The 27,627-nt window shown below is 35.5% G+C and overlaps 1 protein-coding gene and 1 long non-coding RNA gene across 8 annotated transcripts in view; one reads left to right on the plus strand and one right to left on the minus strand.

Annotated features, from left to right (window-relative positions):
• The window catches only part of CCDC102B (coiled-coil domain containing 102B), a 187,644-nt gene that overhangs the window by 80,444 nt on the left and 79,573 nt on the right, over positions 1–27,627 (plus strand). For all 7 annotated transcript variants that reach the window (XM_045085204.1, XM_045085207.1, XM_045085205.1 and 4 more), the window contains 2 exons: positions 15,901–16,513; positions 17,805–18,025. In XM_045085204.1, coding sequence (XP_044941139.1) covers positions 15,917–16,513; positions 17,805–18,025 — 818 coding nt within the window. In that variant the 5' untranslated portion in view covers positions 15,901–15,916. The remainder of the gene's footprint in view (positions 1–15,900; positions 16,514–17,804; positions 18,026–27,627) is intronic.
• Positions 837–6,743, minus strand: LOC106005163. The gene is made up of 3 exons (XR_001178342.2): positions 6,385–6,743; positions 5,945–6,042; positions 837–876 (listed from the first exon to the last, which is right to left on the minus strand). It is a non-coding gene; the product is annotated as an uncharacterized LOC106005163 (long non-coding RNA).

Genomic DNA, 27,627 nt, shown 5'->3' on the forward strand with positions numbered 1-27,627 from the left:
GTGAGATTAAGAGTCACTTATGGTTTGTCTCCCTCTCGATCCCATCTTGTTTCATTTATTCTTTTCCTACCTCCCAACCCCCCCATGTTGCATCTCCACTTCCTCATATTAGGGAGAGCATATGATAGTTGTCTTTCTCCAATTGACTTATTTCACTAAGCATGATACGCTCTAGTTCCATCCATGTCATCGCAAATGGCAAGATTTCATTTCTTTTGATGGCTTCATAGTATTCCATTGTGTATATGTACCACGTCTTCTTTATCCATTCATCTGTTCATGGACATCTAGGTTCTGTCCAGAGTTTGGCTATTGTAGACATTGCTGCTATAAACAGTTGGGCGCACGTGCCCCTTCGGATCACTACATTTGTATCTTTAGGGTAAATACCCAGTAGTGCAATTGCTGGGTCATAGGGTAGTTCTATTTTCAACTTTTTGAGGAACCTCCATGCTGTTTTCCAGAGTGGTTGCACCAGCTTGCATTCCCACCAACAGTGTAGGAGGGTTCCCCTTTCTCTGCATCCTCGCCAGCATCTGTCATTTTCTGACTGGTTAACTTTAGCCATTCTGACTGGTATGAGGTGGTATCTCATTATGGTTTTGATTTGTATTTCTCAGATGCTGAGTGATGTGGAATACTTTTTCATGTGTCTGTTGGCCATCTGGATGTCTTCTTTGTAGAAATGTCTGTTCATGTCCTCTGCCCATTTCTTGATTGGATTATTTGTTCTTTGGGTGTTGAGTTTGCTAAGTTCTTTATAGATTTTGGACACTAGCCCTTTATCTGATAATGTCATTTGCAAATATCTTCTCCCATTCTGTCAGTTGTCTTTTGGTTTTGTTAACTGTTTCCTTTGCTGTAGATGAGCTTATTCTAAAATATAGAAAAATGCACAAGCTCTAGAATAGCTAAGGCAATCTTGACAAAGAATAAAATGGGAGGAATGGTCTTACCAGATAGTAAGTTTTACTATATAGAGCAGTAATCAAGATACTGTGATACTTGCAGAAGGGTTGTGATAGCACATAAGTTAATGAAACGGAGTGGACAGTTCAGAAACAGACCTAGTTAAATAGAGTTATGTCATTTTTTACAAAGATATAAAAGAAATTCAGTAAAGGAAACAGAAGGTGTTGGACCTCTATACACAGGAAACAATCATGTCTTAAACCTTATATGGTGATACAAAAAGACACTCAAAATGAGTCATTGACTTAATGATAAAACATTACACTATACAACTTTTGAAATGAAAATGTAGGAGAAAATCTTCAGGATCCAGGTCTAGGTAAGGAATTCTTCGATTGGATCCCAAAGCAAAATCCATAAAGACATAATGATAAATTGGATAGTTTCTAAATTAAAGAAACTGTTGGTATGTGAAAGACCATGTTAAGGGAATGGAAAGAAAAGATACATATTCATACATTTCTGACAAAAGACTGTGTCTCTGAAAACCAAACAATAAATACAAAAAGTACATTTAGGAAATGGTCAAAGACATGAAAAGTCTTTTCACTGAAGTATACATGGAGTATGTAAACACATGACAAAGGTATTCTTACCTATCAGGAAAATGTAAATTAGAACCACAAGGAGCTGTGTCCTTATCAGAATGTCTGATTTTTTTTTTTTTTTTTAAGTGACAACACTAAATGCTAGAGAAGATGAGAAAGTAAAATAGTATTTTTTTTTTCCTAGAAAACAGGCTGGCAGTTCCATATAAAACTAAATATGCATTTACTATAGAACTTGGCAGTAAAACTCATGGACATTTATTCTAGAGAAGTGAAAACTTATGTTCATGCAAGAACACATATACCAATGTTCATAGTCGTTTTTTTTTTTTTTTTTTTTTTTTTTAAATAATAGTCACAACCTGAAAACAGCTCAGATGTCCTTCCACAGGTTAGCAGGTTAAACAGACAATGTGGTGGGATTCTCCTCACGATAAAAACAAAAACCAAAAAGTGGACTGTTCATATATGCAACAACTTGGATGATCTCCAGAATGTTATGCTGAGTGAATGAAAGAGCCAGTCCCCAAAGATTACTTGGTGGATTATTCAATTTCTATAACATTTTAGAAAAGAGAAACTTTTAGACTTGGAGACAATCTAATGGTTTCCAGGGACTGGAGACAGGGCAGGGGAACATGAAGATTACGTGTTCTGTCTTGACTGTGGTGCTGGATACATGAAACTATACATATGATAAAATTGTATGGAACAAAATGGACAAACCAAACAAGTCCATGTTAAATTGGGAATATATTATTAAGGTCAGTGAACTTTATTGATTTCAATATCCTGTTTGAGACATTCTGTTATAGTTTTGGAAAATGTTATTATTGGGGGAAACTGGCTGAAGAATACATGGGATATTTTGGTATTCTTTCCTACAACTGCATGTGAATCTGTAATCTCAATAATGAATTCAGCTATAAACAAGAAATTTAGATTCTCACAAGTGTTAGTCTTGCTATTGAAATGAATTAAAGCCTCCCAATGTAATTGTATGGGGGAGGGGGGAGATACGGAGAGATTGAGAAGAAGGGAGAGAGAGATTGAGAATCAGTCAGTCATGATCAGGAAATAAAATGGCTATTAATGAAGCAAAAATGAAAGTGTGGTCTACGTAAGTTCTCAGTGGTGAGGTTGGAAATCCACACATGCTGTGAATGTCTGAAATACTGACACATACACACATAACCATACTTATGACACATTGCCTCCACCTCAGTGTCTTAACCAGTACTGGTTTCATGGGAAGTACTCTAGTAGAACGTTCTAATCCCAAAAGAGAATTTAGGAATTAGAGCAGATTTACATTTGGCTTAGCCTCTTTTTATTTCTGCAGAATTCATTCCATACATTGTAGTATGTTTTCTTGTCACCAAATATACCTGTGATGCATCATTGCCTTACAATATCTAGAAGCTACACAGTCTCGCTATTATTTATGGTCCTTCTGATGGTTTTTCCAGTGTGCTCCAGCTCTGCCATCTGTTGAGCCATTTGGATGCAAATATATTTAAATTTAGAATTTAATTCAAAGTCTCTGTTTTGTGTATTATTGAATTGTCATTTGAGTGATATATATATATATATATATATATACACATGCACACATATGCATATTTGCATATATGAAAAACTATGCTGTATATATTGGAAAGCATCATAAAGAATTATAAAGAAGAAAAGTGTAATCACATAATCTAGATAAAATCACTCTTAAAAGTTTACATATTTTTACTGCAATCATAATTGCTTTAAAATTAAATGAAAATATTCTTTCTATGCAGCTTTTGCTACCTTAATATTTTATCTATATTTTCAACATTGAAAATTGTTATTATTTTATATACATTGGTAAGCAGTATTTTTAAAAATATGCTTTTTTTTGAGGATAATAAAAAGTACCTGATTTCCTTTGTAATATTTAAATCTTCACTGTTTCTAGGTACTCACATACCATGAAATACTTAACAGTCAAAAGCATAATCATCTGAAACAGATTGCTCTAGGTTAGGTGAGAAACAATAAGACAAATTATGGAAAAATTGCTGTTTTTAAATATATTCATTTTTAATTTTGCTTTTCTCTTGATTTCTCAGTTTTTCTAGCTCCAGAATATAAAAACGGATTTTTAAAAAAACATCTTAGCTATCTAATATATGGATTCATTACTGTTTATTACAAAGATGCTTAGTAAAGATTGATATTTTAATTTTAGAGTAAAGTATTCCAAAATAGGAGAGAAGGTTCTTTTTATTCAGTATTAGAGTAAAAATCTCATCTGTCTTTGGGGTAGTTGAATTCCCTGTCTAACTTCTCAAATGTTTTGTATTATGGAAACCTCAAATGTATTTTGTTAAATTCTTTACCCTTAAGGGTTAGACTCAAGTGTAATTTAAAGGAAATTCCATCCATATGTTTATAATTTAATATGTTAGGCTGTTTTTTTTCTTTTCTTTTTTATATTTGGTGTCCAAGAATTCTCCTGAGCTACTTCTTTCAGGGATCTTTTGGCAAGATTAGACTAAGTCACAAACCAAAAATTTAAGTTTGGAATTCAACATACATCCATATTGTGTAGGTTCTGAACAATACCAAGATGTTTTCTCATTTTCATTCTAAACATAAAAAGTACAGAGTTGAAGATTACTCTGTGTCACTAAAATGACGCTAAAAGACAAGATAAATAATTCTAGTTAATATTAACTCATAGTCAATAAACTTTCTTATTCTTAAATTGTACTTTATTTGGGAAAAGCATTAATATTTTTAATAATTCTTTAAAATTTCTTTATCATACTATTTACTGTTTAATGAGAGTGAATTTTCAATGAACAATATTTTAACTGCATATCTTCATATACTCAACCATATCTGTCAGTTTCTAAATGTCTAGAGTTTAAATATAGGCAGTGCTTTTTTTCTGTCCTAGCATAAACATGCATGTATGATTATAAATATAATGTAGAAATATAATGTAGTATAAATATATAGTATATATAATATAATATAGTATAAATGTAAATATAAAGTAGAAATATAGTATAGAAATATAATCTTCATATATGCTAGTGATTATTAATTTATGGTCTGTAGTAGAGCATATTAACTTATGGTCTGCAATCTATGGTCTGAGAACTTGATAATCCATGCAGATATATTTTTTGACATCTAAAAAAGTATATAAGCATGTGACATGATTCTTGGAACAATAATGGAACATAGAAGTTCATATTACAATACATGGAGAATAACTATGATTTTGTCTCAAGTCTTCATTTGCTGTATATAATTGTAGTAAAAATGGATTTAACAGAAATGTGAGGGTGCCTGGGTGACTCAGTCATTAAGCATCAGATGCCTTCTGCTCAGGTCATAATCCCAGGGTCCTGGGATTGAGCCCTGCATCAGGCTCCCTGCTCAGCAGGAAGCCTGCTTCTCCCTCTCCCACTCCCCCTGCTTGTGTTCCCTCTCTTGCTGTGTCTCTTTCTGTCAAATAAAATCTTAAAAAAAAATTATTTAAAGAAAAGTCATTTGACGTGGAGGAATTATTTTCTACAAGTACTGCTGACTTTCCTAAATATACACAAAAATTTAGCTCAGTCTGCTAAATAATAATATTAAAATCATATGCAACCTAATTAAAATATATATGTGTACCGTGTGTATATATATTTATAAGTGTGTGTATATACATACACACCTATGTGAATGGTATATGTTTTTTGAGGTGACGGGAAGGCACATTAAGGGTACTGAGCCTTTTTAAAAAAATTTCCCTCTTTTGAACAAGGAATTTAATGTTTGTCCATAGAGGAAAGCTGGACTCCAAAAGAATCTCTTGTTCTGAGGCTAAGAACATTAGAACCAACATGAGTGTTGGTACCACTATTTTCCTCTGAATGCAGTCCTCCTGGCCTTTGGATTTTCCTTGTATAAGAAACACAAGTAGGTGGCATTGGCTACTACATTCCGTAGCCCTCTGGATGGTTTGATGATTTGAAACTAAATTCTTCTCCTTGAACCTCACTCTCCATAAATCAAGGGGCATTGAGATCACACACTTTTCTGTGTTTCTGTCAGGATACTGATGTTTATCTTGAACATTTGTGAAAGAAACAAATTGGTGTAGTGGCAATAGCTCTGAATTTTGAGATGAAACTTCTGAATCAAGTCCTGTCACTGCCACTTACTAGTCATGTTACTCTAACCTTGATGCAGGCACCCATACCTACCTAATAGAATTTCAGTAAGCATCGGGCAAATTGTACACTAAAAGTGTTTTAAAAGGGGAGACAGTCTATAAATGTAGAGTTACTACATCTGGAGGCTGTGCTTTAATTATACGGGTGGCATTTCATCCTCTTCATTTGAACCTTCAGTGTCTCTCAAACTTGAAATATTCAGAAAGGGGAACATACCTGAATCCAGAGATCGGAGGGAAGAGCATTCCACCCACAGGATCCTAAGGCAGGAATGAACATGGTCTTTTCAAAGAACAGGAGGAAAGTCAGCATGACTGGAGGAGAAAGGGAAGGTAAGAAAAGGATGGGAGATAGGAATCAAGGCCCAGAAGTAAGGTTGGTGGCAGATCCTGTGGAGCAGACTGTGATTTGGTGTTTTCACTTTCTTCTCATTGTAGCAGGTGTTAGCAAGTTGTAATGACACCGTAATGTAATTTTATTAAATTTTTAAAAAATTTTAGACTTCTGCATATTAACTAGACAGAAGTATTAGTAGGCATCAGAAGCAGTAATGCTGGAAGGGGTGCTGGTTATTTCCACAGGATAGATACAGTGAAACTGGAAAGAAATACATGGGTCTAGGAAGTTATTTGAAGAAATGAGGTAATAGAACTTACCGACAAAATGTGAGTCATAGAGAAACGAGGTTTTTTACTTCAGTTGTTAGATGGATGGTGCCACCATTTGCTGGGATGTTAACAATGGAAAGAAAACAAATCTGCTGCAGCTGGGGAGCAGAAGTTCAATTTTGTATGTTAGGTTGACGTGGAGATTTCTTAGGATGTCCAAGTGGAAGTACAGAGTCACTATGTGTCTGCAGCTCAGGAGAGGTGAAGGGACTGGAGATCACAACTTGACATTCAATGGCAAAGACGTTCTATTTCATCTGAGCAAGCGTCGGACTCTCCAGTGTCTGGAGAGGAGCAGAGGGAGAAACAGGAGGCCAAGGAGGAGGAGATAAGGGAATACTGAGAAGCGTGTGTGATAAGGAAAAAATGTGACAAGTGTTTAAAGAGCAAGGAATTTTCAGTTGTTGTGAACATTGTTGAGGTCACATTAGGCAAGGGTAAAAAAATGAATATCCAATTTGTGTCTCCTAAAGTCATCTGTGATCTTGACAAGTGGGATTTCTGTGGAGTGGAAGGTACAGATTTGCAATTAAAAGGGGTGGATGAAAGAATGGGGTGTGAGGAAATGAAAGCAGTGCAAATAACACGTGAGACAAACTGTTTCTTGTCATAGGAGCAGAGAAACGGGCATTCCTTCATGGAGAAGGTGGTGATGGTGCAGTCAGTTGCTGAGGGAAGTGACCCATACAGAGGGAAAATTCATGAGGTGCCCTTGAAACAACCATGGCAAAGCTATTAATATCCCCATTGTATAGATGAAGAAACTCACACATAAATTAAGTTTCTAAGGCCACAGGATGGTAAATCACAAAGCAAGAAATAAGCAAATTATGGAAAGAACTTGATGTCATATTTATGTGGTTTCAAAATCCAGTCTCTCTTCCACTGTATTACTGATGTAGGCTGAACAAGACCACTTGGCACCCAGAGATGTCCCCATCTTAATATCTGGAACCTGTAATCTGTTACCTCACATGGTAGAAGAGATTTTACAGGTGTGGCTAAATTAAGCCTTCTGAGATGGGGAGATTATCCTGGATTATCCGAATGGGGTCAATATAATTGCAAAGGTCCTTACAGGAGAAGAGAAGAAAATAGCATGGCTATCGGGAAAATGATGATGGGAATAAAGAGTTGGAGCGGTCTGATGAAGGGACCATGAGCCAAGGAAGGTAAGGGGCCTCTAGGGGCTGAAAAGGGCCAGGAAACGATCCTCCCCTTAGAGACCTTAGAAGAAACCAGCCCTGCCCACACTTTGATTTTAGAGATTTAGTTTGAGCATCTGAACTTCCGAAGTGTGAGGTAATAAATCTGTGTTGCTTTCAGCCATTAAGTTTGTGATAGTTTGCGACAGCAGCAATAGGTAACTAACCTTTACTATGTTAGTAACTATTTGCAGAATTCTCTGTTGCTCCTTAGGGCAAGTTATATGTGTTTTATCATGGCACTGTCTAATGATTAAACTGAATAAACAAATACTAATTTCTATATTTAAAACATTGCTTTACTCAACCATCAAGACAAGGATGACAGGACAGCAGGGTGGCTCAGTTGGTTAAGTGGCTGCCTTCAGCTCGGGGCCTGGGATCCAGCCCTGCAACAGCCCCTCATGCTATGCCTCCCAACCCTGCTCTTGTGCATGCTCTCTCTCTCAAATAAATAAATAAAATCTTAAAAAAAAAAAAAGACTTACACAACTTCTTGGGGGGTATATTTGAAACTTCTGAAGATGACTCTGGCAAATATTTTGGATACTAGGCCCTCAGTAGCCCTTGATGGGGAGTAGCTACAAAATTGAGGGCTTCCAAATTGCCTCTTAAACTCTGGAGTCTGGGTTTCTAAGATGTGGTCTTATCCAGAAAAAAAAATTACCTTCCCCATCTCTTCTTGATGTTCCCTATAACTTTTGATGAATCAGAAGTCTTGTGATTTGGGGGATTTGAGCTTTTTAAAGACTTCTTTGATCTGATTTATAATTCAAAGGATGAATTTTAATCTCTGCCACCCAATATGGTCATAGCTCTTTACCCTGAAAATCAAATTCCAAGTCGTACATTAAGATATAAAGCTTAACAAATACTGTCTTGTATGATTTTATATGAATATTGGTTTGCTTTAGTCAGAAGTAGAGTAAATGCAGCTAAGTATTCAGAAATATTTTGCATAGGTATGGCTCATAAAAGTCTACATGCATTATAACATTTCTGCTTCTGATTCCAGTTTTTTCTGTTAGCCTTTTGATGTGGGATACATTTTAGCCAATTTGGATTATTAATGTAAAGAATGTACAATTGGGGAAATGAAACAGACTTTAAGAATAGGTTTTTTTATTAAAAAATTTTATAACTGCATTTCAGCAATAAACATGACAGTCAGTTGGACTGTATTCTCCAAACTTCATTACTAAGCCTGTGAAAACTTTCCAGTCAGCTAACACGGAGTGGTTGGCAGCTATGCACATTCCATCAGATGGGTGTGAGAAAATATTACTGAGTCATATTGACAGGAAAGGGCTTTCTCTTGTTCAGTGCAAAGTGTAACCAGATCTATGAAGAATTTCTGAGTTTGCCTCATACATTCTTTAGGAGCAAGTGTGAATGGGATAAATGATGTAGGAATTTTGCTTAGGAAATGCATAGGAAAACTGGAATAGTTGGTGGTTTTAAACCCTGAAATGGACAGAAATATTAGAAAATGTTGATGGATCCAATATTAAAGAAAATTTATAATTTTAACAAATAAATAGTTTTTAAATAACAAAAGAAAGCATAACCGCTCTCTTTTAGCACTGCCTGGTTTGTTGTGGAACTGTGATAGGAATTATTTTATAGGGTAATTCACTTTCACATTATAAATTAATAATAATCATGATTGGCTATTTGCTCTTTGGAATTTTTATTTTTAACTAATATTTATGGGCAAAGTTACATTTTCCTCTCATTCATTAATTTTTATGAAATTATACAAAATGATCCTTATATGGTGATGCATATTCCAGATTCAGGGTCACCTGTCCAGCTTTGGAAAGTGGTAGGATCTTCGACATGACCACATTTTTTTCAAAGCTCTTTTCAATAAGACGTGCACTCTGTTGGCCACCTGGCAATAGTAGAAAGATTATTCTTATATGAAAATCAGATTCAACAGGGCTTTATAGTTCCACAGCTAATACTAATTTTATTTTTGGCGTAGTTCTCAACAGATATTTTCGTTTATTTGTCACTATTAAGTTGGATTAGATTGCATGAGAAAATTGGGATCATTTGTGGTTTTGTTCACCAAAGCCTTGAAATTTAAACATAAATATTAGGAAATGCCAAGGAATTTAACAAGTGTCAGGCTTCCATGCAAATAGGTAATAAGTAACATAGGTTTTGTATATATCGTTAGAAGAAACATATTTAAGCTATAAACTCAAATCTTCGATAAAATATCTTTATGTCTCAGTATTTGTGCACTGGTGAGATATTTCAGGAATATTTTAAAACGAACTTGCTCGAACCTGATTGATACCCTAAGTTCTACATAAGAATAGTTAAATTATGTTATATCCTCCAAGAAATTCTAAGTGATCTGAACCTAAATTGGTAATTGGCAGGCAAAGCATTATAAGAGCTTCAAGATAATCAGCTTGCCAGAAAAAAGAAATTTTCATTTTCCAAGCTTCATTACAAATGATACATTGGCTTTTATAAAATGGAAATGGATTGTAGATTTTGGATCTTTCTTTATTCCTCTATTCATACTCCAAAGAAATAAGTCTGATCACTTTCTATGTCTGATCTAGAAGGTGTTTATTATAAACGTAGGTCTTTTTTTATGGGCTTTGTTTGTTTTTGTTTTTGTTTTCTTCTTTAAGCAGAGAAGACATTGCTGTTGTCTGGGAATGGTAGAAATGACATCAAGATATGATGTGGAGAGATTATTCTGAAGTAGATTTTTTTAAAGAAATGCAGTTAATTTTTTTTTTAATCATTGAGCATTATCTAAGAAATGTATTATTTTTCTCAAATAATTTTTTACTGAAAATCTAGACTAAAATAAGGCATCACTCATGTCTTCAACAACACTGGGGAAGAGTAAGAGGTTAAAGACTTAGGAAGCAGGGAAGAAGAGTCTGCTAAGAAAAGGGCAGGGCTTATGTGAATTCCATGCTAATTCTTTAAAATAAAGTTAATTTCTAATTGGTCAGATAATGAAATTTACAGTTTGATAATGACTGCTAGGAAACATAAATATATGTGTTTTAAAGTATTTTCATTTATGCTTTTACTACAGGGTTTTTGGGGAAAAATGTATGCAAGCTTTAAATAACATATAAATTTATTTGATATTATTAATTACCTTTTTGTGCAAGTATTTCCTGCTGTATAGTTCCAAAATCTCACATTCACAACAACAAATACAGACTATACATTCTATAGATACTATACGTTATATAGATTATACATTGCTGTATAATTTGCCCCAGTGTATGGATTTTTAGAGGATAATACTTAGCATGGGCCGAAGCTGAGCTGTCCCGTAGCGGCGTGATCGCGCCATTGCCCGTAATTGTGCACCTCCCTTCCTGTCACAGCTGGAGTCTCAGATTTCAGATTTTGTGTGCTCTTGCAGAACTTTCCTAAAAACATTTTTTTCTGCTTTAAACCAGTGCAGTATACATATTTTTATTATACTAATCACTTGCGTATGTTTGACGGGCCACACTTTAAAATAACACTTTGGTGTTTTACTTTCCTGAATATTAAAAACTGATTTTTCTTTTTTGCTTTTTATCAGAGTGTATGGCATCATACCTAAAGTAACAACTGTTCCTTAGTGTTGTGTTTTGAATCTGAATTAATCTATTTACTCTTTGCTTATGGCTTTTATTAACATTATTGTGTATGCATTAGCAGTCCTGTGCTTCTTAGGGGAAAAAAAAGTCCAAGAAGGGTTTCATTTAGAATTCATTTCCTATAGGTTAATGGAAAGCAATAAGTACAAACAATAAAGCAAAAATCCCTTTGGACCCTATTCGATTCTGCCCTGATGGTATAACTTGTGCCAAAAATGCTTTTATTTCCGGCCCACCTCATTCTTCAGATAATACATAAGACATCTGTCACTTCGGGGAGACTTCCTTAAGTATAAGGTATATGTTGAATCACAACACACTGTTTATTTCTCTCAAAGAGTGTTAAAATTTGTGACTGTAGCTTGATTTATTGCTTCTGGTTATTAACAAGGTCCCAGGATGGCAGAATCCATGTGTATTTTGTTCACTACCACAGAGGAACCTCAAAGTAAACTTTCTGCTCAGATGTCAGGCCTGTAAGGGATGGAGGAGAGTCAAGCATGGGTCTCTCTGACTGATACCGGAAGGATAAGAAACCAAGGGGAGGTGAGCGTGTGGAGAGGAGAGAGTCTCTTGCACAGCAATCTGATTGATCAAAGCAGAAAGTTGAGGGGAGGTTTGTGCAGGGAATGGACACATCAGGGTGACTGAAGCATGGGGCACAGAAGCAGGATGACAGAGACAAGGCTGCAGGGATTTACGGGCCCTGGACTTCCAGTTCCTTTAAGCTCTGATGAGATGAAATTCACTCAAAGCCTAGTGTTGGGATCAGCTGACTGTGTGATTGACTGTGTTGTGGTGTGATGTAGTGGAAGATATTGGAGCATAAACATATCCAAAATGGAAATCTGCCAACTATATTTCTGAAATAACCTAAAAGATGATCTTATTATTGTGAACATAGTATTTTGAAGTTGTAGGCTTTTGATATGGGGAGGCAATGACTCTGGATTCAAATTTCTTAATTCCCGAACTGGGTCAGCCCGTTCTAAGTATATGACTTGAGTTGGTTACATTAGATCCCTAAGCCCTGGTTTCTTCATCTCTAGGATGCACTGAATATTTCACTGATAATATGAATATGATATAGAAATTGATTTTATCTTTATTACATGAATTTAGGAGCTTCTTATTTCTCCTTTGCTGTTCTTGTTTTTAAAGTATAACATCTCTCTTTCCAGAAGAGAACAGAAACTGAAAAAAAAAAACGATACAGTAGTCCAAACTAACATATTTGGTGACTTGTATAGCACTGGGGATAACTGTCAGCTTGCCTAAGAGACAACCTGGACCGGACAGTCTGTGTTGTTTTTCATTTAATGGTCACAAGAACTAACTGAAGTACAATGATATTTCTGTCTCCCCTTACAGATAAGGATAATGAGTCAAAGGCAATTTATATAATTTGTCCAAGATCATTTATATGGGAAGTGACAGAATCAGAGCTTGAAACAATGTAATCTGGAACTCAATGTCGTATACATTAAGCTTCTATTTAGTGAAATATAATGTTTAATAGTATTATTTATACAGGGTAGGCCCATCATATTTAATTTATTTGATTATGTATTTTGTATTTATGTATTGGTTACGCATCAGTCTTCAGGGTAGCTGATTATATGAACATTTTTTAATAGCTTTATTGAGGTGTAGGAGATACAAAATATTGCACATATTTAACATATATGATTTGATGAATTAGGACACTGACATGCACCTGTGAGCCCATGGCCAAAATCAAAGTAATAAACGTATCCACCACCTTCAAGAGTTTCCTTGTGCCCCTCCCTCCTTTTTATGGTAAGGACAATGCAAAGTTTAGTGTAAGAAACCCAAGAGTCAGTAGCATTAAAATATTTTCTCATGCACCAAAGACTGTGCTACAACCACTGATAAATACTTCCACAGTCATTGAAATAAAACATAAGGAACATGCACATATGTATAGGGAAAATGAGTGCCTTAATAGATACACATAAGGATTCAATATGTCATTTACACTTGCTTAAGAAACACTTTAGAACATGAAGAACTATTCAAGTTCAAGGACTGAATGATTAAACCCCAACTCAATTTTGTTTAGTCAGATGTGAAAAAATACATAGTTAATTGGTAGGAAAGGTCTCCATGTACCAGAATCCAATTATAGAGTCTTCAAAACAATAGTAAAATAAAAGTTAATGAGAATTTTTAAGGACATTATAATTTTATGATACTGATTTAGTTTGAAAAATGGCAAGGATAAATTTAAATTTAATATGCTAAAATAAGGTTTCTGTTTTTATTTTGGAATTCCAGCCAAGGGAAAAATATCGGAAGTATCATTAAATAGTGAATAATGAATATATATAATTTGCACACACACACACACACACACAAATATATGTATTTGTATGATATGTGGATACATATACATAAACTATGTGGTGTGCTTCTAAGAGTTCCTTATTTTCATTTTTAATATTGGTCTCAGTTTACTAATGGTCCAAGAAATTTGGTCAGCTTTATTATCATTGCCCTCTGAATTGCAGTAAATGTAGGGAACAGTTACTCCAAACCAGCACTAACTCAAATGTGCTTGGACATGTACCAATGCTAACAAAAATAATTACAACCATGAATCTGTATTATTCTAAGTGTTATAATAAGGAGTGAATTGGTCTGGCACCTCTACAGAACACTTGTTAAAATGGGTTTTTTCTTTTGAGAGTGATATACATTTAATATTTTTTTTTCAATAAAGACTTATTTTGTAAGTCAGCATATAAAGATTTATTCTGGGGGCACCTGGGTAGCTCAGTCAGTTAAGCAGCTGACTCTTGATTTTGACTCAGGTCATGATATCAGGGTTCTGGGATTGAGCCCCACACCAGGCTCCACGCCCAGAGAGCAGTCTCCTGGAGTATTCTCTCTGTCCCTCTTTCCCTGCCCCCACCCCGCTCCTGCTCTATTTCCCTCTTAAAAAAAAAAAAAAAATCTTAAAAAAAAAGAAAAAACTTATTTTCTAGGTTGTTAGTATTATGAAACCCCTTCAGTTGATGAAGTGGATGATTTGTAAGGAGACAGCTTATGATCTGTAACTGTATAAAAGCAAATAAAAAATGAGAGGACTTAATGTCATGTACATTAAATGTTATTTATACCAATATATCTTATTTAATAGTAAAAATGGGCAATCTTATATAACTACAGAACTTCATTAATTGTAGATTAACCTGCATGTTTTAAGTGTTTAGTTTAAAGGAAAACTTCTCCTTGCTGTCATCAATATAGCTATGTTGCCATATCGAATAAAGTAATGGATATACATACTGATAAGTAGGTCTGCTTTTACCAATTAATTTGAGCAGTGCTCCTTACAACACCTCCTACATACCCTAGCAACCCAGCACCAACTTGACACACAATATGTACTAAATAAAAAATTGATGTAATAATAAATATATTTTCCTGTGTGAATATTTTTTTTTAATTTTTATGTGCCTTTCTCATCCACTGAACTACAAAATCTTTAAGACAAACACCATGTCTTATTCAGTATTTTTTTTTTAGAATTTATCATAATATTAATCATAGGATGAAAATAATTCATGTATCAGTCTGATGCCATTTGACTGCAAGTGACAGAAAACTGAGCAATCACACCTTGAATAAAGTTAGGTTCTCACATAGCAAGAAAACCACAGGTACGGGGCGCCTGAGTGTCTCAGTGGGTTAAGCCTCTGCCTTCGGCTTGGGTCATGATCTCAGGGTCCTGGGATGGAGCCCCGCATCAGGCTCTCTGCTCAGTGTGGAGCCTGCTTCCTCCTCTCTCTGTCTCTGCCTCTCTGCCTGCTTGTGATCTCTCTCTCTGTCATATAAGTGGATGAAATCTTTAAAGAAAAGAAAGAAAGAAAGAAAGAAAACCACAGGTACACATTCTAGCTTTCATGCTGCTGTTCAATCATTAAATCAAGTGCTTTTCCTCTTTCTGTTCTACCATTTTAAATATTATAAGGTGCCTGTTACACTTGCCTTCTTCCAGAATCATGTCTTGGTTTAGGCAGAAAGAAGCAGAAGAAAAGAGTTTTTCATTTTGTGATTTTTTTTTTCCCCTGTGTATTTTAGGTGGGAAACTTTCTCTGCAGATTTCCCCTGAAATCTCAGCCAGGACTAGTTCCTATGCTGACTTGAGACTAGTGAATGCTCAGTGAAGTGGAGACCATCATGGAAGAGACCAGTTAGGATTTAGGCCCTGGGATTAAAATAGATGTTTATCCTCTCAGAAATCAATAGGTTCTGCCTTCCACTTAAGCAGGTTGTGCTTGAATTAGCAGGGAAAAGAGGATCATTGAGTAGTTAGTGGACAACATATATTATAGTAAATATTACCTAAAAAGAAGTGGATTTCTTAAAATGAATTATTCATGTCATATGCTACCCCCAATTGCATCATTATATTTTTATTTTTACTCATTTGGCAAAATGTAATAGGAGCAATTTCTGTTTTTTGAGGATAATTATAAATGCATGAGTTTTTCCATATTTTTAGTTACAGAGGAAAGCAAAATATGCAATATTGAAAGATACATTGTTTACATAAACCTTCTTTTTTAAATGTAGGTCTTGCTCTTGTAATTGCAAGGGAAACTCAAATATTAATTATGTTATCTGTCTTTTCTTAGACCTCAAAAGATAAATATGAATTTAGATTCCATCCATCGGTTAATTGAGGAAACACAAATCTTCCAGATGCAACAGTCATCAACAAAACCACCTTGTGACATGGTAGCACCTGCTTCCCTGCCCAGGGACACTTGTCATTACTGTTTGCCACTTCAGGGACTGCAGTCACATTCTGCTCACAACATCTATGCACACTCGTGCAGCACCAGTGAGTGGAATATCTGTGAAGAGCTTCGCCTGCGGGAACTTGAAGAAGTCAAGGCCAGAGCTGCCCAGATGGAGAAGACCATGCGGTGGTGGTCAGACTGCACTGCCAACTGGAGAGAAAAGTGGAGTAAAGTTCGGGCTGAAAGGAACAGCGCCAGGGAGGAGGGAAGACAGCTCAGAATAAAATTAGAGATGACGATGAAAGAATTGAGTGCATTGAAAAAGAAACAAAGTTTGCCACATCAAAAAGTGTTAGAAATCACCCAGGACCTGAAGCATCCTGGTTTCATAGAAGTGCCCTCTGCAAGAGAAGAACGATTTCACATTGCTCCCCAAACATGTAAGTCTATCAGAGAACATCTGGTGAAAAGAGAATTTCCTACAAAGGACAGCACGGATAGTAAGGTAAGAAAAGAACTCAGTAGAGGAATTCAGAGATTATGAGCGTATTCGAATGCCGTATACCGTAACGGCGAGGAAAGGGAAGATGACAAACCCAGAGGGGACTATATTTATTTGCTTGGGCTGCCAGAACCAGGTACCACAGACTGGGTGGCTTCAGCAACAGAAATTTAATTTCTCATAGTTCTAGAGGCTAGAGGTGTGAGATCAAGGCGTAGACAGGTTTGGTTTCTTGAGAGACCTGTCCTTGGCTTATAGTGACTATCTTCTCCCTGTGTCTTTATATCATCTTTCCTCTGTGTGTGTTTATCTCCAAATTTCCTCATAAAGAAACTATCTCTAGGCCCACCATCATGACCTCATTTTAAACTGATGACCTCTTTAAGGACCCTATACGAAATACAGTGTCATTCTCAGGTACTGGGGGCAGGGTAAGACTTCAGCATAGAAGTTTGTGAATGAGACACAATTCAGTAGCCCATATTACTGATCTTAGTTATAGTTTTAAGGAAAATTAACTCAGCATTTTTACGTGAAAATTAAATATTTAGAGAGATTTCTCTCTTTACCCTAATTATGACAATACTAATACATTATTCATACAGTACTTTAAACATTTCCCGAGGTTTGGGACTTTAGCCTCACAATTAATTCCTATAAAATGGGTACCAGAGGGAAATATCTTTATGGAGTGCTTCACATTATCCACTTTGGGAATTTCCTGGTATTCTTGAAATCTTGAGGTTTTTGAGAATTCTGCATGAAATAAACTTTTTAAAAATTTATTTTATATAGCAGTTCATAACCTTAATTTATCCATTTTTTTAACCTAGAAAATGCTGTTAACAACCTATGGACCATACTTCCAGAAACTTTAGGAATTCATTTTATCTCTTTAAATTATATCAGTTTATATCGTTATTCCTTTCTACTTAATTCCACCTCTAAAAATATAAATCATAATATCTTGCTCTTCTATAATTCCATCTAAAATTTTAAGGCTTTCTATGATGCATGGGATTTATAGTAGCTATAACCTAGATTCCACTGAAATGGAATTTTAAAAGACTGAAATGTATTTCACTGTAATGTAGAACATAGAAGAAAAAAACCTTGAGGAATGCAAGTTAAAGTTCAACCATATACCTCTTACAGACTGATAAAGAAATGAAAATAGGAATTTCATGCTGAATCATAACATTTATTTCCTTCCAAAAATATGTTTTCTTCATGATTTTTTACACCAGATTTTAAAAATAACAATAATTGTTTTATATGTTTTTTTCCTTTTCAGGAAGAAGGTTTAATTATTGACCAGTTAAGATTAAATGAGGAGATGAAACTCAATCTTGACTGTTCTAATTCATTAAAAAATGGTGGTTCTGAAAATTGCACACTGAAATCTGCATTAAGATTGCAAGCAATAAACCTGCCTTTGGAGAGTAAAGTGCCTGAAATTTCAGCTTTGCAGTTGCATCTGGATGAGTGCCAGAAAATTTTATGGAAAGAAAGAGAGTAAGTGCTAATCATTTTTTCCTCTAACCAAGCCTGATTTTCAAACTTATTGAAGTTAAGTCTACCAAGCAGGCCATTTGATTATGTATTTGACCTATGATTAGCCACGAAGTATTAATATTTTAAAAATGAGGTAGATGTATATTCATTTTTTGAAATTTTAAAATATTAAATATTTAATACGTAAATATTAATAACATACTATTGTACAGGCAGTGGGCCAAATAGGAAATACAACAGTAAATCAGCATGTTTCAAAACATAAGAAAAAGAAAACACAATATTCTAAAATCTGTGGGATGCAGCAAAAGCAGATGTTAGAGTGAAATTTATGCTAAAAATACTTGAATTAAGAAAAAAAGTTCAAATAAATAACATTATACCACAAGGAACTAGAAAAAAAAAGAACTTAGCTAAAATTTAGTAGAGGAGGAAAATAACAAAGGAAAATCAGAATTAAATTAAAAAGAGACCAGAATAAACAAAAACTTAACATTAAAGTAGTGATCAGTTTTAAAAAAAATAATAAACAAAAATAAACAAAATTGGCAATGCTTTAACTACATTAACCAAGACAAAAGAGAGAAGACTCAAAAACCAAAATGAGAAATGGAGGAGAAAATAATACAATAGATATCCACAGAAATATAGAGTATGATGTTACCATAAACAAACTTAGGGGAAAAAAAAAAAAGATGATTTCTAAAAACAAACAAATTACCAAGATTGAATCATGAATCTTGAATCCAAGAAATGGGAAATAATCTTAGACCAATAACAAGAATGAAAGTTGAATTAGGAATCAAAAATATTCCAACACAGAAAAGCCCAAGACCACATGGTTTCATTGGTGAATTCTATCAAACATTAAAACAAATAATTAATGGGACGCCTGGGTGGCTCAGTTGGTTGGACGACTGCCTTCTGCTCAGGTCATGATCCCAGAGTTCCAGGATCGAGTCCCGCATCGGGCTCCCAGCTCCACGGGGAGTCTGCTTCTCCCTCTGACCTTCTCCTCGCTCATGCTCTCTCTCACTGTCTCTCTCTCAAATAAATAAATAAAATCTTAAAAAAAAAAAAAGATTAAAAAAAATAATTAATGACAATTTTATCAAAATCTTACAAATAATGGAATAGAGGAAATATATTCAAAATCATGCCACGAGACCATCACTACCCTGCTACCAAAGCAGGACAGGAACAATACAAGAACAAAAAATTCTAGTTTTAGTCTGTATATTTAGTCTAATATAAGCATTGCTCTTCTTACTTTCTTTTGATATCTGTTTGCATGATGGATCCCCTCACTTTCAATCTGCAGGTGTCATTAGGTCTAAAATGAATCTCTTATAGGTAGCATATAATTTTTTAATCTATTCTGATACCCTGTGTCTTTTGATTGGAGCATTTATTCCTTTATATTGAAAGTTATTATTTGATAGATATGTATTTTTTGCCATTTGGACCCTTACAACAGAGATAAAAGAGTTTAAAAAGAATCAGTCAGTGATGAAGAATGCAGTAAATGAGATTGGCAACAGGCTTGATACAAGGAACTACAGGCTGGAAAAAGCAGAGGAATGAATTAGTGACCTAAAGACAAAATAATGGAAAATCATGTATATGGCTAGAATAGCCAGTGGGTTTTCTAATTTTTACATCATTAGTAGACATCAGCAAGTCAATAAAAATGAAAAATATGTTCATAAGGGACAGTTCACAATTTGTGATTTATTGATTGCAGAAAAACATGGTTTTATTCATTGATCATTTGTGAGGACTAGATTTGAGATGAAATGACCTGGATGTCCTCCTTCCTCCTTGGTTCTGACCTATCCAGCTACATGATAGTGGGTTAGCCAAGACACTGCTGCTGTCGCCTTTGTAAAAATATGGATAGTGGTACCTCTATTCCAGTTAAGTGTGTGTGTGTATATGTGTGTGTGTTTATTTGACAGAGATCACAAGTGGGCAGAGAGTCAGGCAGAGAGAGAGGGAGGAAGCAGGCTCCCTGCTGAGCACAGAGCCCGATGAGGGGCTCGATCCTGGGACCCCAGGATCATGACCTGAGCTGAAGGCTTTAACCCACTGAGCCACCCAGGCACCCCTTATATGTTGTTTTATAATAAAACTTCCCACACAGTGGTTAGTGTTGAAACAACAATGACCATTTATTCTGTTCAGGAAACTTGAGCATGGCTCTGTGTGGACAGCTCATCTTTCACTACATGTGGATTCAGCTGGATGGCTCAAAGCTGGAGATGACTTGAAGGCCGGGGCCGGAATCATCTGAAGTCTCCTGATTTTACTCTCATTTTTGAGACTATCATTTTGAAGTATCATTTGAGACATGCAGGACTATCCATGTGGCCACTTTGATTCCTTAGAGTGCAGTGGCTTGGTCAAAAGTGAACATCTTGACACAAAGAGAAATATATGGCATTTTAATGACCTTGTCTCAAAGTCATACAGCATCACTTCTGCCCTCTCCACTGAATTCTTGTGTGGATGAAACATGAATTATGTGTGGGAAGGTAACTACTAGTGTGAATTACTCAGGATGATTTTTTTTTGTTATTTATTCATGATCACGTTAGACAATTATTAGCATTGTGTGGAATAGTTGATACACTGTCAAATATAGTCCCCAAATCTGAAAATCATTATTTTTCTGTCTCTTTAGTTATAAGACTCTTAATGGGTAGGAAAAAATGGGAGAAATAAGTATGAATATAAATAAATATGAATATAAATATATATTATATTATGGTTTCAGTTTTCCTTATTTAAGGAATTGGAAGAATGAGAACATGCCCACGAACCTTTCACAGGTCGTTATAAGCCGTTCTGTATGTTAGCCGGAAGTTTCTCATTAGCCCCTCGGACATTTAGTCCCTCCGCTAATTCCCTTTTTCAGATGCTTTGTCTGTACCTCACCATATGAATCGGTTGTGATAATACAATCATAATACAAGAGATTATAATAATATTCCTGTGTGTGGAATAAATATTTGTTATTCTACCGTCAAGTATAAATTCTAAATAGAGGTAATTGACATTAATGGGAAGGAGAAAAAATTGAATTAATTTTTAGGCCTGTACCCGTATTAAAAATTAATTTCATCTGGAATTGTAAGTTGCTGTCAAGTTCTAACCTCTGTGTTTATTTCTTGAAGGATTTAACTTTTTAGTGGCTACAGACTTCTCTCACACGCACTCACACTGCTACTTCCCTGACATAATGTAGTCGGACCATAGGAAGCTGCTCCTACATGTAAACTGCCTTAGGTGCCAGCTTTAATGATACACCCGTGTATCTCTACACTCCCACTCGGACACACACACACACACACACACATTATGTTTGACTCCCTGGGGATAAATTAACAATCCCTGTAGTACGTCAATTCTCCAGTTTGCTGGGACTTCAATATAGAAACCATAGTCAGGCCAGAAACTGAGGGGGAAAGGAGACCTCTGATACCACTTCGTCTCCTCACTCCTCTCGTTCATGGACAGGCCCGTGGGGGTCACGTGTCCGCGAGTCAGCATGTCCGTGAGTCAGCATCCGCAAGCCGTCCATGCGAGGCAATCACAAAGCCTTTTTTCTATCACAAGAGAATGTTTCCCAAGGATATAGTATATGCTGTTCCAATAAATCTGTCCGACTTTTTCAAGTTTTCCTTCTGGAATCTCAGCAAGTGGATGGGCCAGAGCTGAGAACGTGTGAATGTCATCTTTTCTCTGTTTCCAGCTCGTGGGAAAGTTCTCTTAACTGGAGCGCAGCGATCAGCCGCGACAGCTCAGGGGGTCCTTCCCACCCTTGTCACTGAGGAGAACCTCCTTATCAGAGACAATACACTTTATCGTATTATTTGCATTCTGAGCACGATTCAGTTTTATGAAAATAACCAGCCAGTATCTAGAAGTTCCGCATGTGTTAGAATTTGTACATTTTGATCTCTCTGATCAAGACTTCCCAGGCGGAAAAGGGGAGGTGAGAAGGGGATCTGATCCTCCCCGGGGGCGAGCGACGTGGAACTAGACACTGAGGGACAGGAACTGGTGGAACTAGACACTGAGGGACAGGAACTGGTGGAACTAGACACTGAGGAACTAGACACTGAGGGACAGGAACTGGTGGAACTAGACACTGAGGGACAGGAACTGGTGGAACTAGACACTGAGGGACAGGAACTTTGGCGACGTCAGATGGTAAATAAAGGTGACGACGAGGTAAAATATTTTACCGTTTAGAACCAGTTCTCAAATTAAACTGCAGATGGCACCTGTATCCCCTAGAAAACATTTGCTCTGTGTCATTTCAGCACAGCTTCCGTCCTCCGCTCTCAAGTTTATTTCTTGGTTTATTTTCTATAGCAGAAAGGTAATATGCTTCAATTATTTCGCTTTCCTTCATTAAATGGTGTGTTTTTGCCTCAATAAAATGAAACTTAAAATCTTGTTGAGAATTCCTCAGTGAACATAACAGATTGGCATGCAAGTCTAGTTCATACTATTTAGTGTAATATTTTTAAAGACTAGACAGGCCTACTTACTTATTCATTATTACTAACAGGGTATGCGGTAAACCTTTACCTTTTTAATAAAGTGATTTATGGCTTGTATTCCTTTATACATATGTATTTATTTTTCTAGCTTCATTGAAGTATAACTGAGAAACAAAATTTGTGTATATTTAAGTTGTACAACAGGATGGGTTTGGGGAGGGTTTTCTTTTTCTATTTTAATTCCAGTTAACATGCAGCATCACGTCAGTCGCTGTTATACGATATAGTGACTCAGCAGTTTCATATGTCACCTGTGCCATCCTGACAAGCACCCATGATGTTTTGGTAGCACTATGAAATGATCACCACAACCCCGCTAGTTAATACATCTATCACTTAACGCCATTAATAATTTGTGTGTGTGGTGAGACCGCTTGCGATCTACCCTCTCAGCAAATCTCTGGTGTCCAGCACGCTATCGTTAGCTACAGTCCCTGTGCCACACATTAGGTTCCCAGAACCTACTCCATAAGTAAGTTTGAGAGTTTGTGCCCTTTGACCTACGTCTTCTAACTCTCCCCACTTTCCAGCCCCTGGCGCTCACCATTCTACTCTCTCTTAGTGTGAGTTCAACTTTTTAAGATTGTGTGTATAAATGAAAGGGTATAGTATTCTTCATTCTGTGTCCAGCTTATTTCACTTAGTGGCACGTCCTACATATGTACATACACACCCCCCTCACATTTTCTGTATCTTGCATGTGTAGATGGACAATCAGATTGCTTCTGCATCTTGGCTTTTGTGACTAATGCTGCAGTGAACACCAAAGTCGGTTCGAGGTACTGATTTCCTTTCCTCGGTTGTATACCAAGAAATGGGATTGCTATATCATATGACTGTCCTATTTTTAATTTTTTGAGGAACCTGCATATCTTTTTCCATAGTGGCTACACTGATTTACATTCTCCTCAACAATGGCATTTTAACCACATGCTTAGCCTCACTTGTTACTGCTTGTCTTTTTGATAACAGCCGTTCTAAAGTGGTGAGGTGATACCTCACTGCGGTTTTGGTTTGCTCTTTCCTTGATGATGAGTTATGTTAAGCATCTATTCATTTACTTGGCCATTTCTATGTCTTCTTGGAAAACTGTCCACTCTGCCTTGCTCATTCTTTGTTTTGGTTTGTGTGGGGGTGTTTTTGTTTTGTTTTGTTTTTGCTTTTGAGCTGTGTGAGTTCCTTATATAATTTGGACATTAACCTCTTATCAGATACATGGTTTCCAAATATTTTCTCCATTCCGTGGGTTGCCTTTTCCTTTTGTTGATTATTTCTTTTCCTGGGCAGAAGCTTCTTAGCTTGATGTACTTCCACTTATTTATGTTTGCTTTTGGTGCCAAATCCAAAAAAGCATTGCCAAATACAAACATCCAGGAATTTTTCCCTTAAGTTTTCTTCTACAACTTTTAGAGTTTCAGTCTTATATTTAATCCATTTCAAGTCACTTTTTGTGTACTTCTGCAATTGTTTTTCACTCTCTGGTATCGTTTTTGTTTGGGCAGTCCCCTACCGAGGGAGATGGACTCTCTTTCTCTGCATAGACTACACAATTGCTAGTGAGTCTCAACGTGAGTTTCCCTGGTATTTAAGGAGCGGAAACTTGACATAGGAGCATCTCTTCAGGGGAGGCACCCAGACTTTGTAGCAGAAGCTAATGCCCCCAAGAGGCAGCGAGCACCCAGAATGCATTGGGGTGAGGAGAAAGGCTGTGGCAGTAGCTACATCTTGATCCCAGAGGCAGCAGTGGGCTCTGGTCTCCAGTGACACTCTCGCAAAGTCTGGAGTTGGTGGTGTTGAGGCCATGCTGTGCTGTCTGTCCCTAAATGGTGGTGGCTGCATTGAAATGCTGATGGGAAGGTAGCTGTGGCAACCTCCTCGGTAGCCCTGACTCTGCACGTTCCCCATTTGCTTCTCGGGATCTTCCCAGAATCGCCTCAAAAAGATTCTTTGAACTATTAATATCCTTTACTACTTAATTTGGCTAATTTGAAATATTTACTTGTCAGACACACAATTGATAACCAAGAAAGTGCATAGGCAACAGGCAGTGGGGTCTTCATAGGATCAGCTCTGTGGCATCAGAGTAGTCCTTTGTTCCTGGCTGGATCACCTCCGGATCCAGGCTGGATCAGTCTCTGATCATTCCAGACATCTCTGATCTTTATAGTCATCTATAAATTCATCTCTTTTCTAATTAAATTAACTATATATGGCTTTGGCTCTTCGCTGAAAGATGCTGCAAATGCTCAAAGTTGTAATTGTAACTACTTGGGAATAGAATCCCAAATGATAAACACTGCTGATTAAAAACACATTTATAAACTTCTTTTTATTCTTTATATTTTGATACTAACTCTATAATTTGAACTAATAGAAAAATTGGTATCTAGATGTTATTACAAGTTAATTTGTTTTTGTCTGGCAAAAGCATTTGACATTAATAGACCTTTAAGAAAATACTTATTAGATATTTTACAATGAAACAGTTCAAAAATGATTAATTCTATCCCCAAATCTTTATGTTTCAGAAATGTTCATCCCTGAAAAATATTTTGGTTTATTTTCCTGTCTATATATATATGTCCAAATTTTATCGTCAATTTTTAAAATAGATTTTATTTATTTAATTTCAGAGAGAGAGAGGGAACACAAGCAGCAGGGGTGGGAGAGGGAGAAACAGTCTTCCCACTGAGCAGGGAGCCTGATGCAGGGCTTGGATTTCAGGACCCTGGGATCATGACCCGAGCTTAAGGCAGATGCTTAACAACTGAGCCACCAAGGTACCCCTTTATCTTCAATTATTATGGGATCATGATAGTTAACAAAGTATCAGAAGATTACATAGAAATACAATTATATCTTTCCATAAAAATCATTTTGGTTCACACCTTATCTTTTAGTTCTGCAAATGTTAAATATTTTAGCAATTAGATCTTTAAAAGTTCATATCATCATATTAAAAATACTTCATTTTTTCTGGACCTTGTTACTTTTTAAAAGAAGTGCATAAAATATGCAATACTCTTTAGAGTAAAATGAGTTTTTTCTGTCACCTTGTTGTAGTTCAAGTGATATGATGATAATTTAAATTTCAGTTATAAATTTACCTGTAAAATTAATCAGTTTTGAAAATCCCTCCAAAATATAGAATAAATTGATTGGGCCCGAAATTAAGAATTTAAAGAGTATCCTCTGCTGCATAAATTTAAGTGTGCAATGTCCTTATGTCCTCAGTGCTTGCCTGCATAGAGTCACAAAATTTTTTTCATGAAGACATACTAAAAATAAAAATAGCCAAGCATCACATTACCACTAAATATGTGTTTATGAATTGCCTGTCCTTTCATTTCTCTGACTAAATTTTACTATTTTATGTAATAAAAGTATATAATTTAATTTCAGTAAACTAATAAATATTAGTTATTTCATTTAAGATAAGATTGCATTAAGAGATAATACTCTATTTTAAACATTATTAATTTGCCTTAAATAAGGAATAGGAATCCATTTCATTTTATTACAGTTGGGCAAAATTCTATTATTTTCATTTCATGAACTGGCTTTGACTATTCTAAGTCTAGGTGTAATTTAGATGTAATTATATCTTTAGAATACACCTATGTTTCTCTATAACTAAGATTAAAAGTTTAATTAATACATAGTTTGAAGTGGTCTTCTTGAGCCTCTTATAAAATTCTTGAAAGAATATTTACCCCAGTACTTTTTGATGACATTTTGGAGAATTAACATTTATTCTACAGTAATAAGAAATCATTTTTATCTTAATATGAGTTTTTTGCTAACATTATCATTTGATTTATTAGTGTTATATTAAAAAACTCAAGAGTGATTTCTGAACATGTATGACCTTGAATTTGGAAATTTTAAAATGTAGACTTTTCTCAAGTAAATTTTTATATTATTTTACTGATAAATTTTGAGAAAATTTATCATTGCGTGCTTATTACACAAATGTAGTTAATTAATATCCGTTAATGAAGTGAATTTATTAATTTACTGTATTCCTTTTCCTTTTTAAAATTTTCAATCCCTGACAGAAAAGACATTCCCATGTTGTTCTCCTGCAACTCTAGTAAATTAAAATTCTAAATATGGTGATTTTTAAACATTCCAATGAAGTTATAAACTTAGTGAAATTTTCTTATATTTTGAAACAAATTTACAAGTCTAAGTCAATACTCAATTTCTTTTAATATTCAAATATGCCTAATCATCCAAAAACCTTATTATCCAAATGCCAAATATAGAACATATTTTAATGTACAGTGATTGTTACATGTTCCCTTTAAGTGTGACACCAAATATTAGTATTTGGCATTTTGTTCATTATTTCTATACCAAATCCCCTTCTTGAAATCCCAAACATAGTCACTAAGAATAAAAATAATATCTTGGGGGGCATCTAGGTGGCTCAGTCATTAAGAGTTTGCCTTCAGCTCAGGTTATGATCCCGGGGTCTTGGGATCAGCCCCGCATTAGGATCCCTGCATAGCGGGAAGCCTGCTTCTCCCTCTCCCATTCGCCTGCTTGTGTTCTTTCTCTCTCTCTCTGTCAAATAAATAAATAAAATCTTAAATAAATAAATAATAAATAAAATCTTTTATTTTAAGTTATATAAATTATTTAAGTAATTAAGTTGGGGTCATTAGCTGGCTGGGTCTGCTTATCTATCAGGATTTTAGACTGAGTTGTTAATCTGTAGTTGTGGACATTCATAGGCAGTATTCATAGGACATACTTTTATATCAAGCCCTTTTGTTTGCTACTTTTAATATGTTTGCTGTTAATAAGGCATTTAAAATTATAGTCATATATGGTGCTGGTGTTTTTGCAACCTGAGTCTTCTGAGCTTAAACCCTAACATTCTCACATGTTCTCTTCAGTTCTATGGCTTGGTTCATGCAAATATACTTATATAACTTTTTAATAAGATGTTTAGCCATTGATTGAATTAAATTAATGTATATATGACCTAATTCTATTTTAAAATTTTTTCATTGTATTACTAAC

This window comes from Mustela putorius, unplaced genomic scaffold (assembly GCF_011764305.1).
Source record: "Mustela putorius furo isolate JIRA1106 unplaced genomic scaffold, ASM1176430v1.1 tig00000835_pilon_pilon_pilon, whole genome shotgun sequence".
Taxonomy (NCBI): domain Eukaryota; kingdom Metazoa; phylum Chordata; class Mammalia; order Carnivora; family Mustelidae; genus Mustela; species Mustela putorius.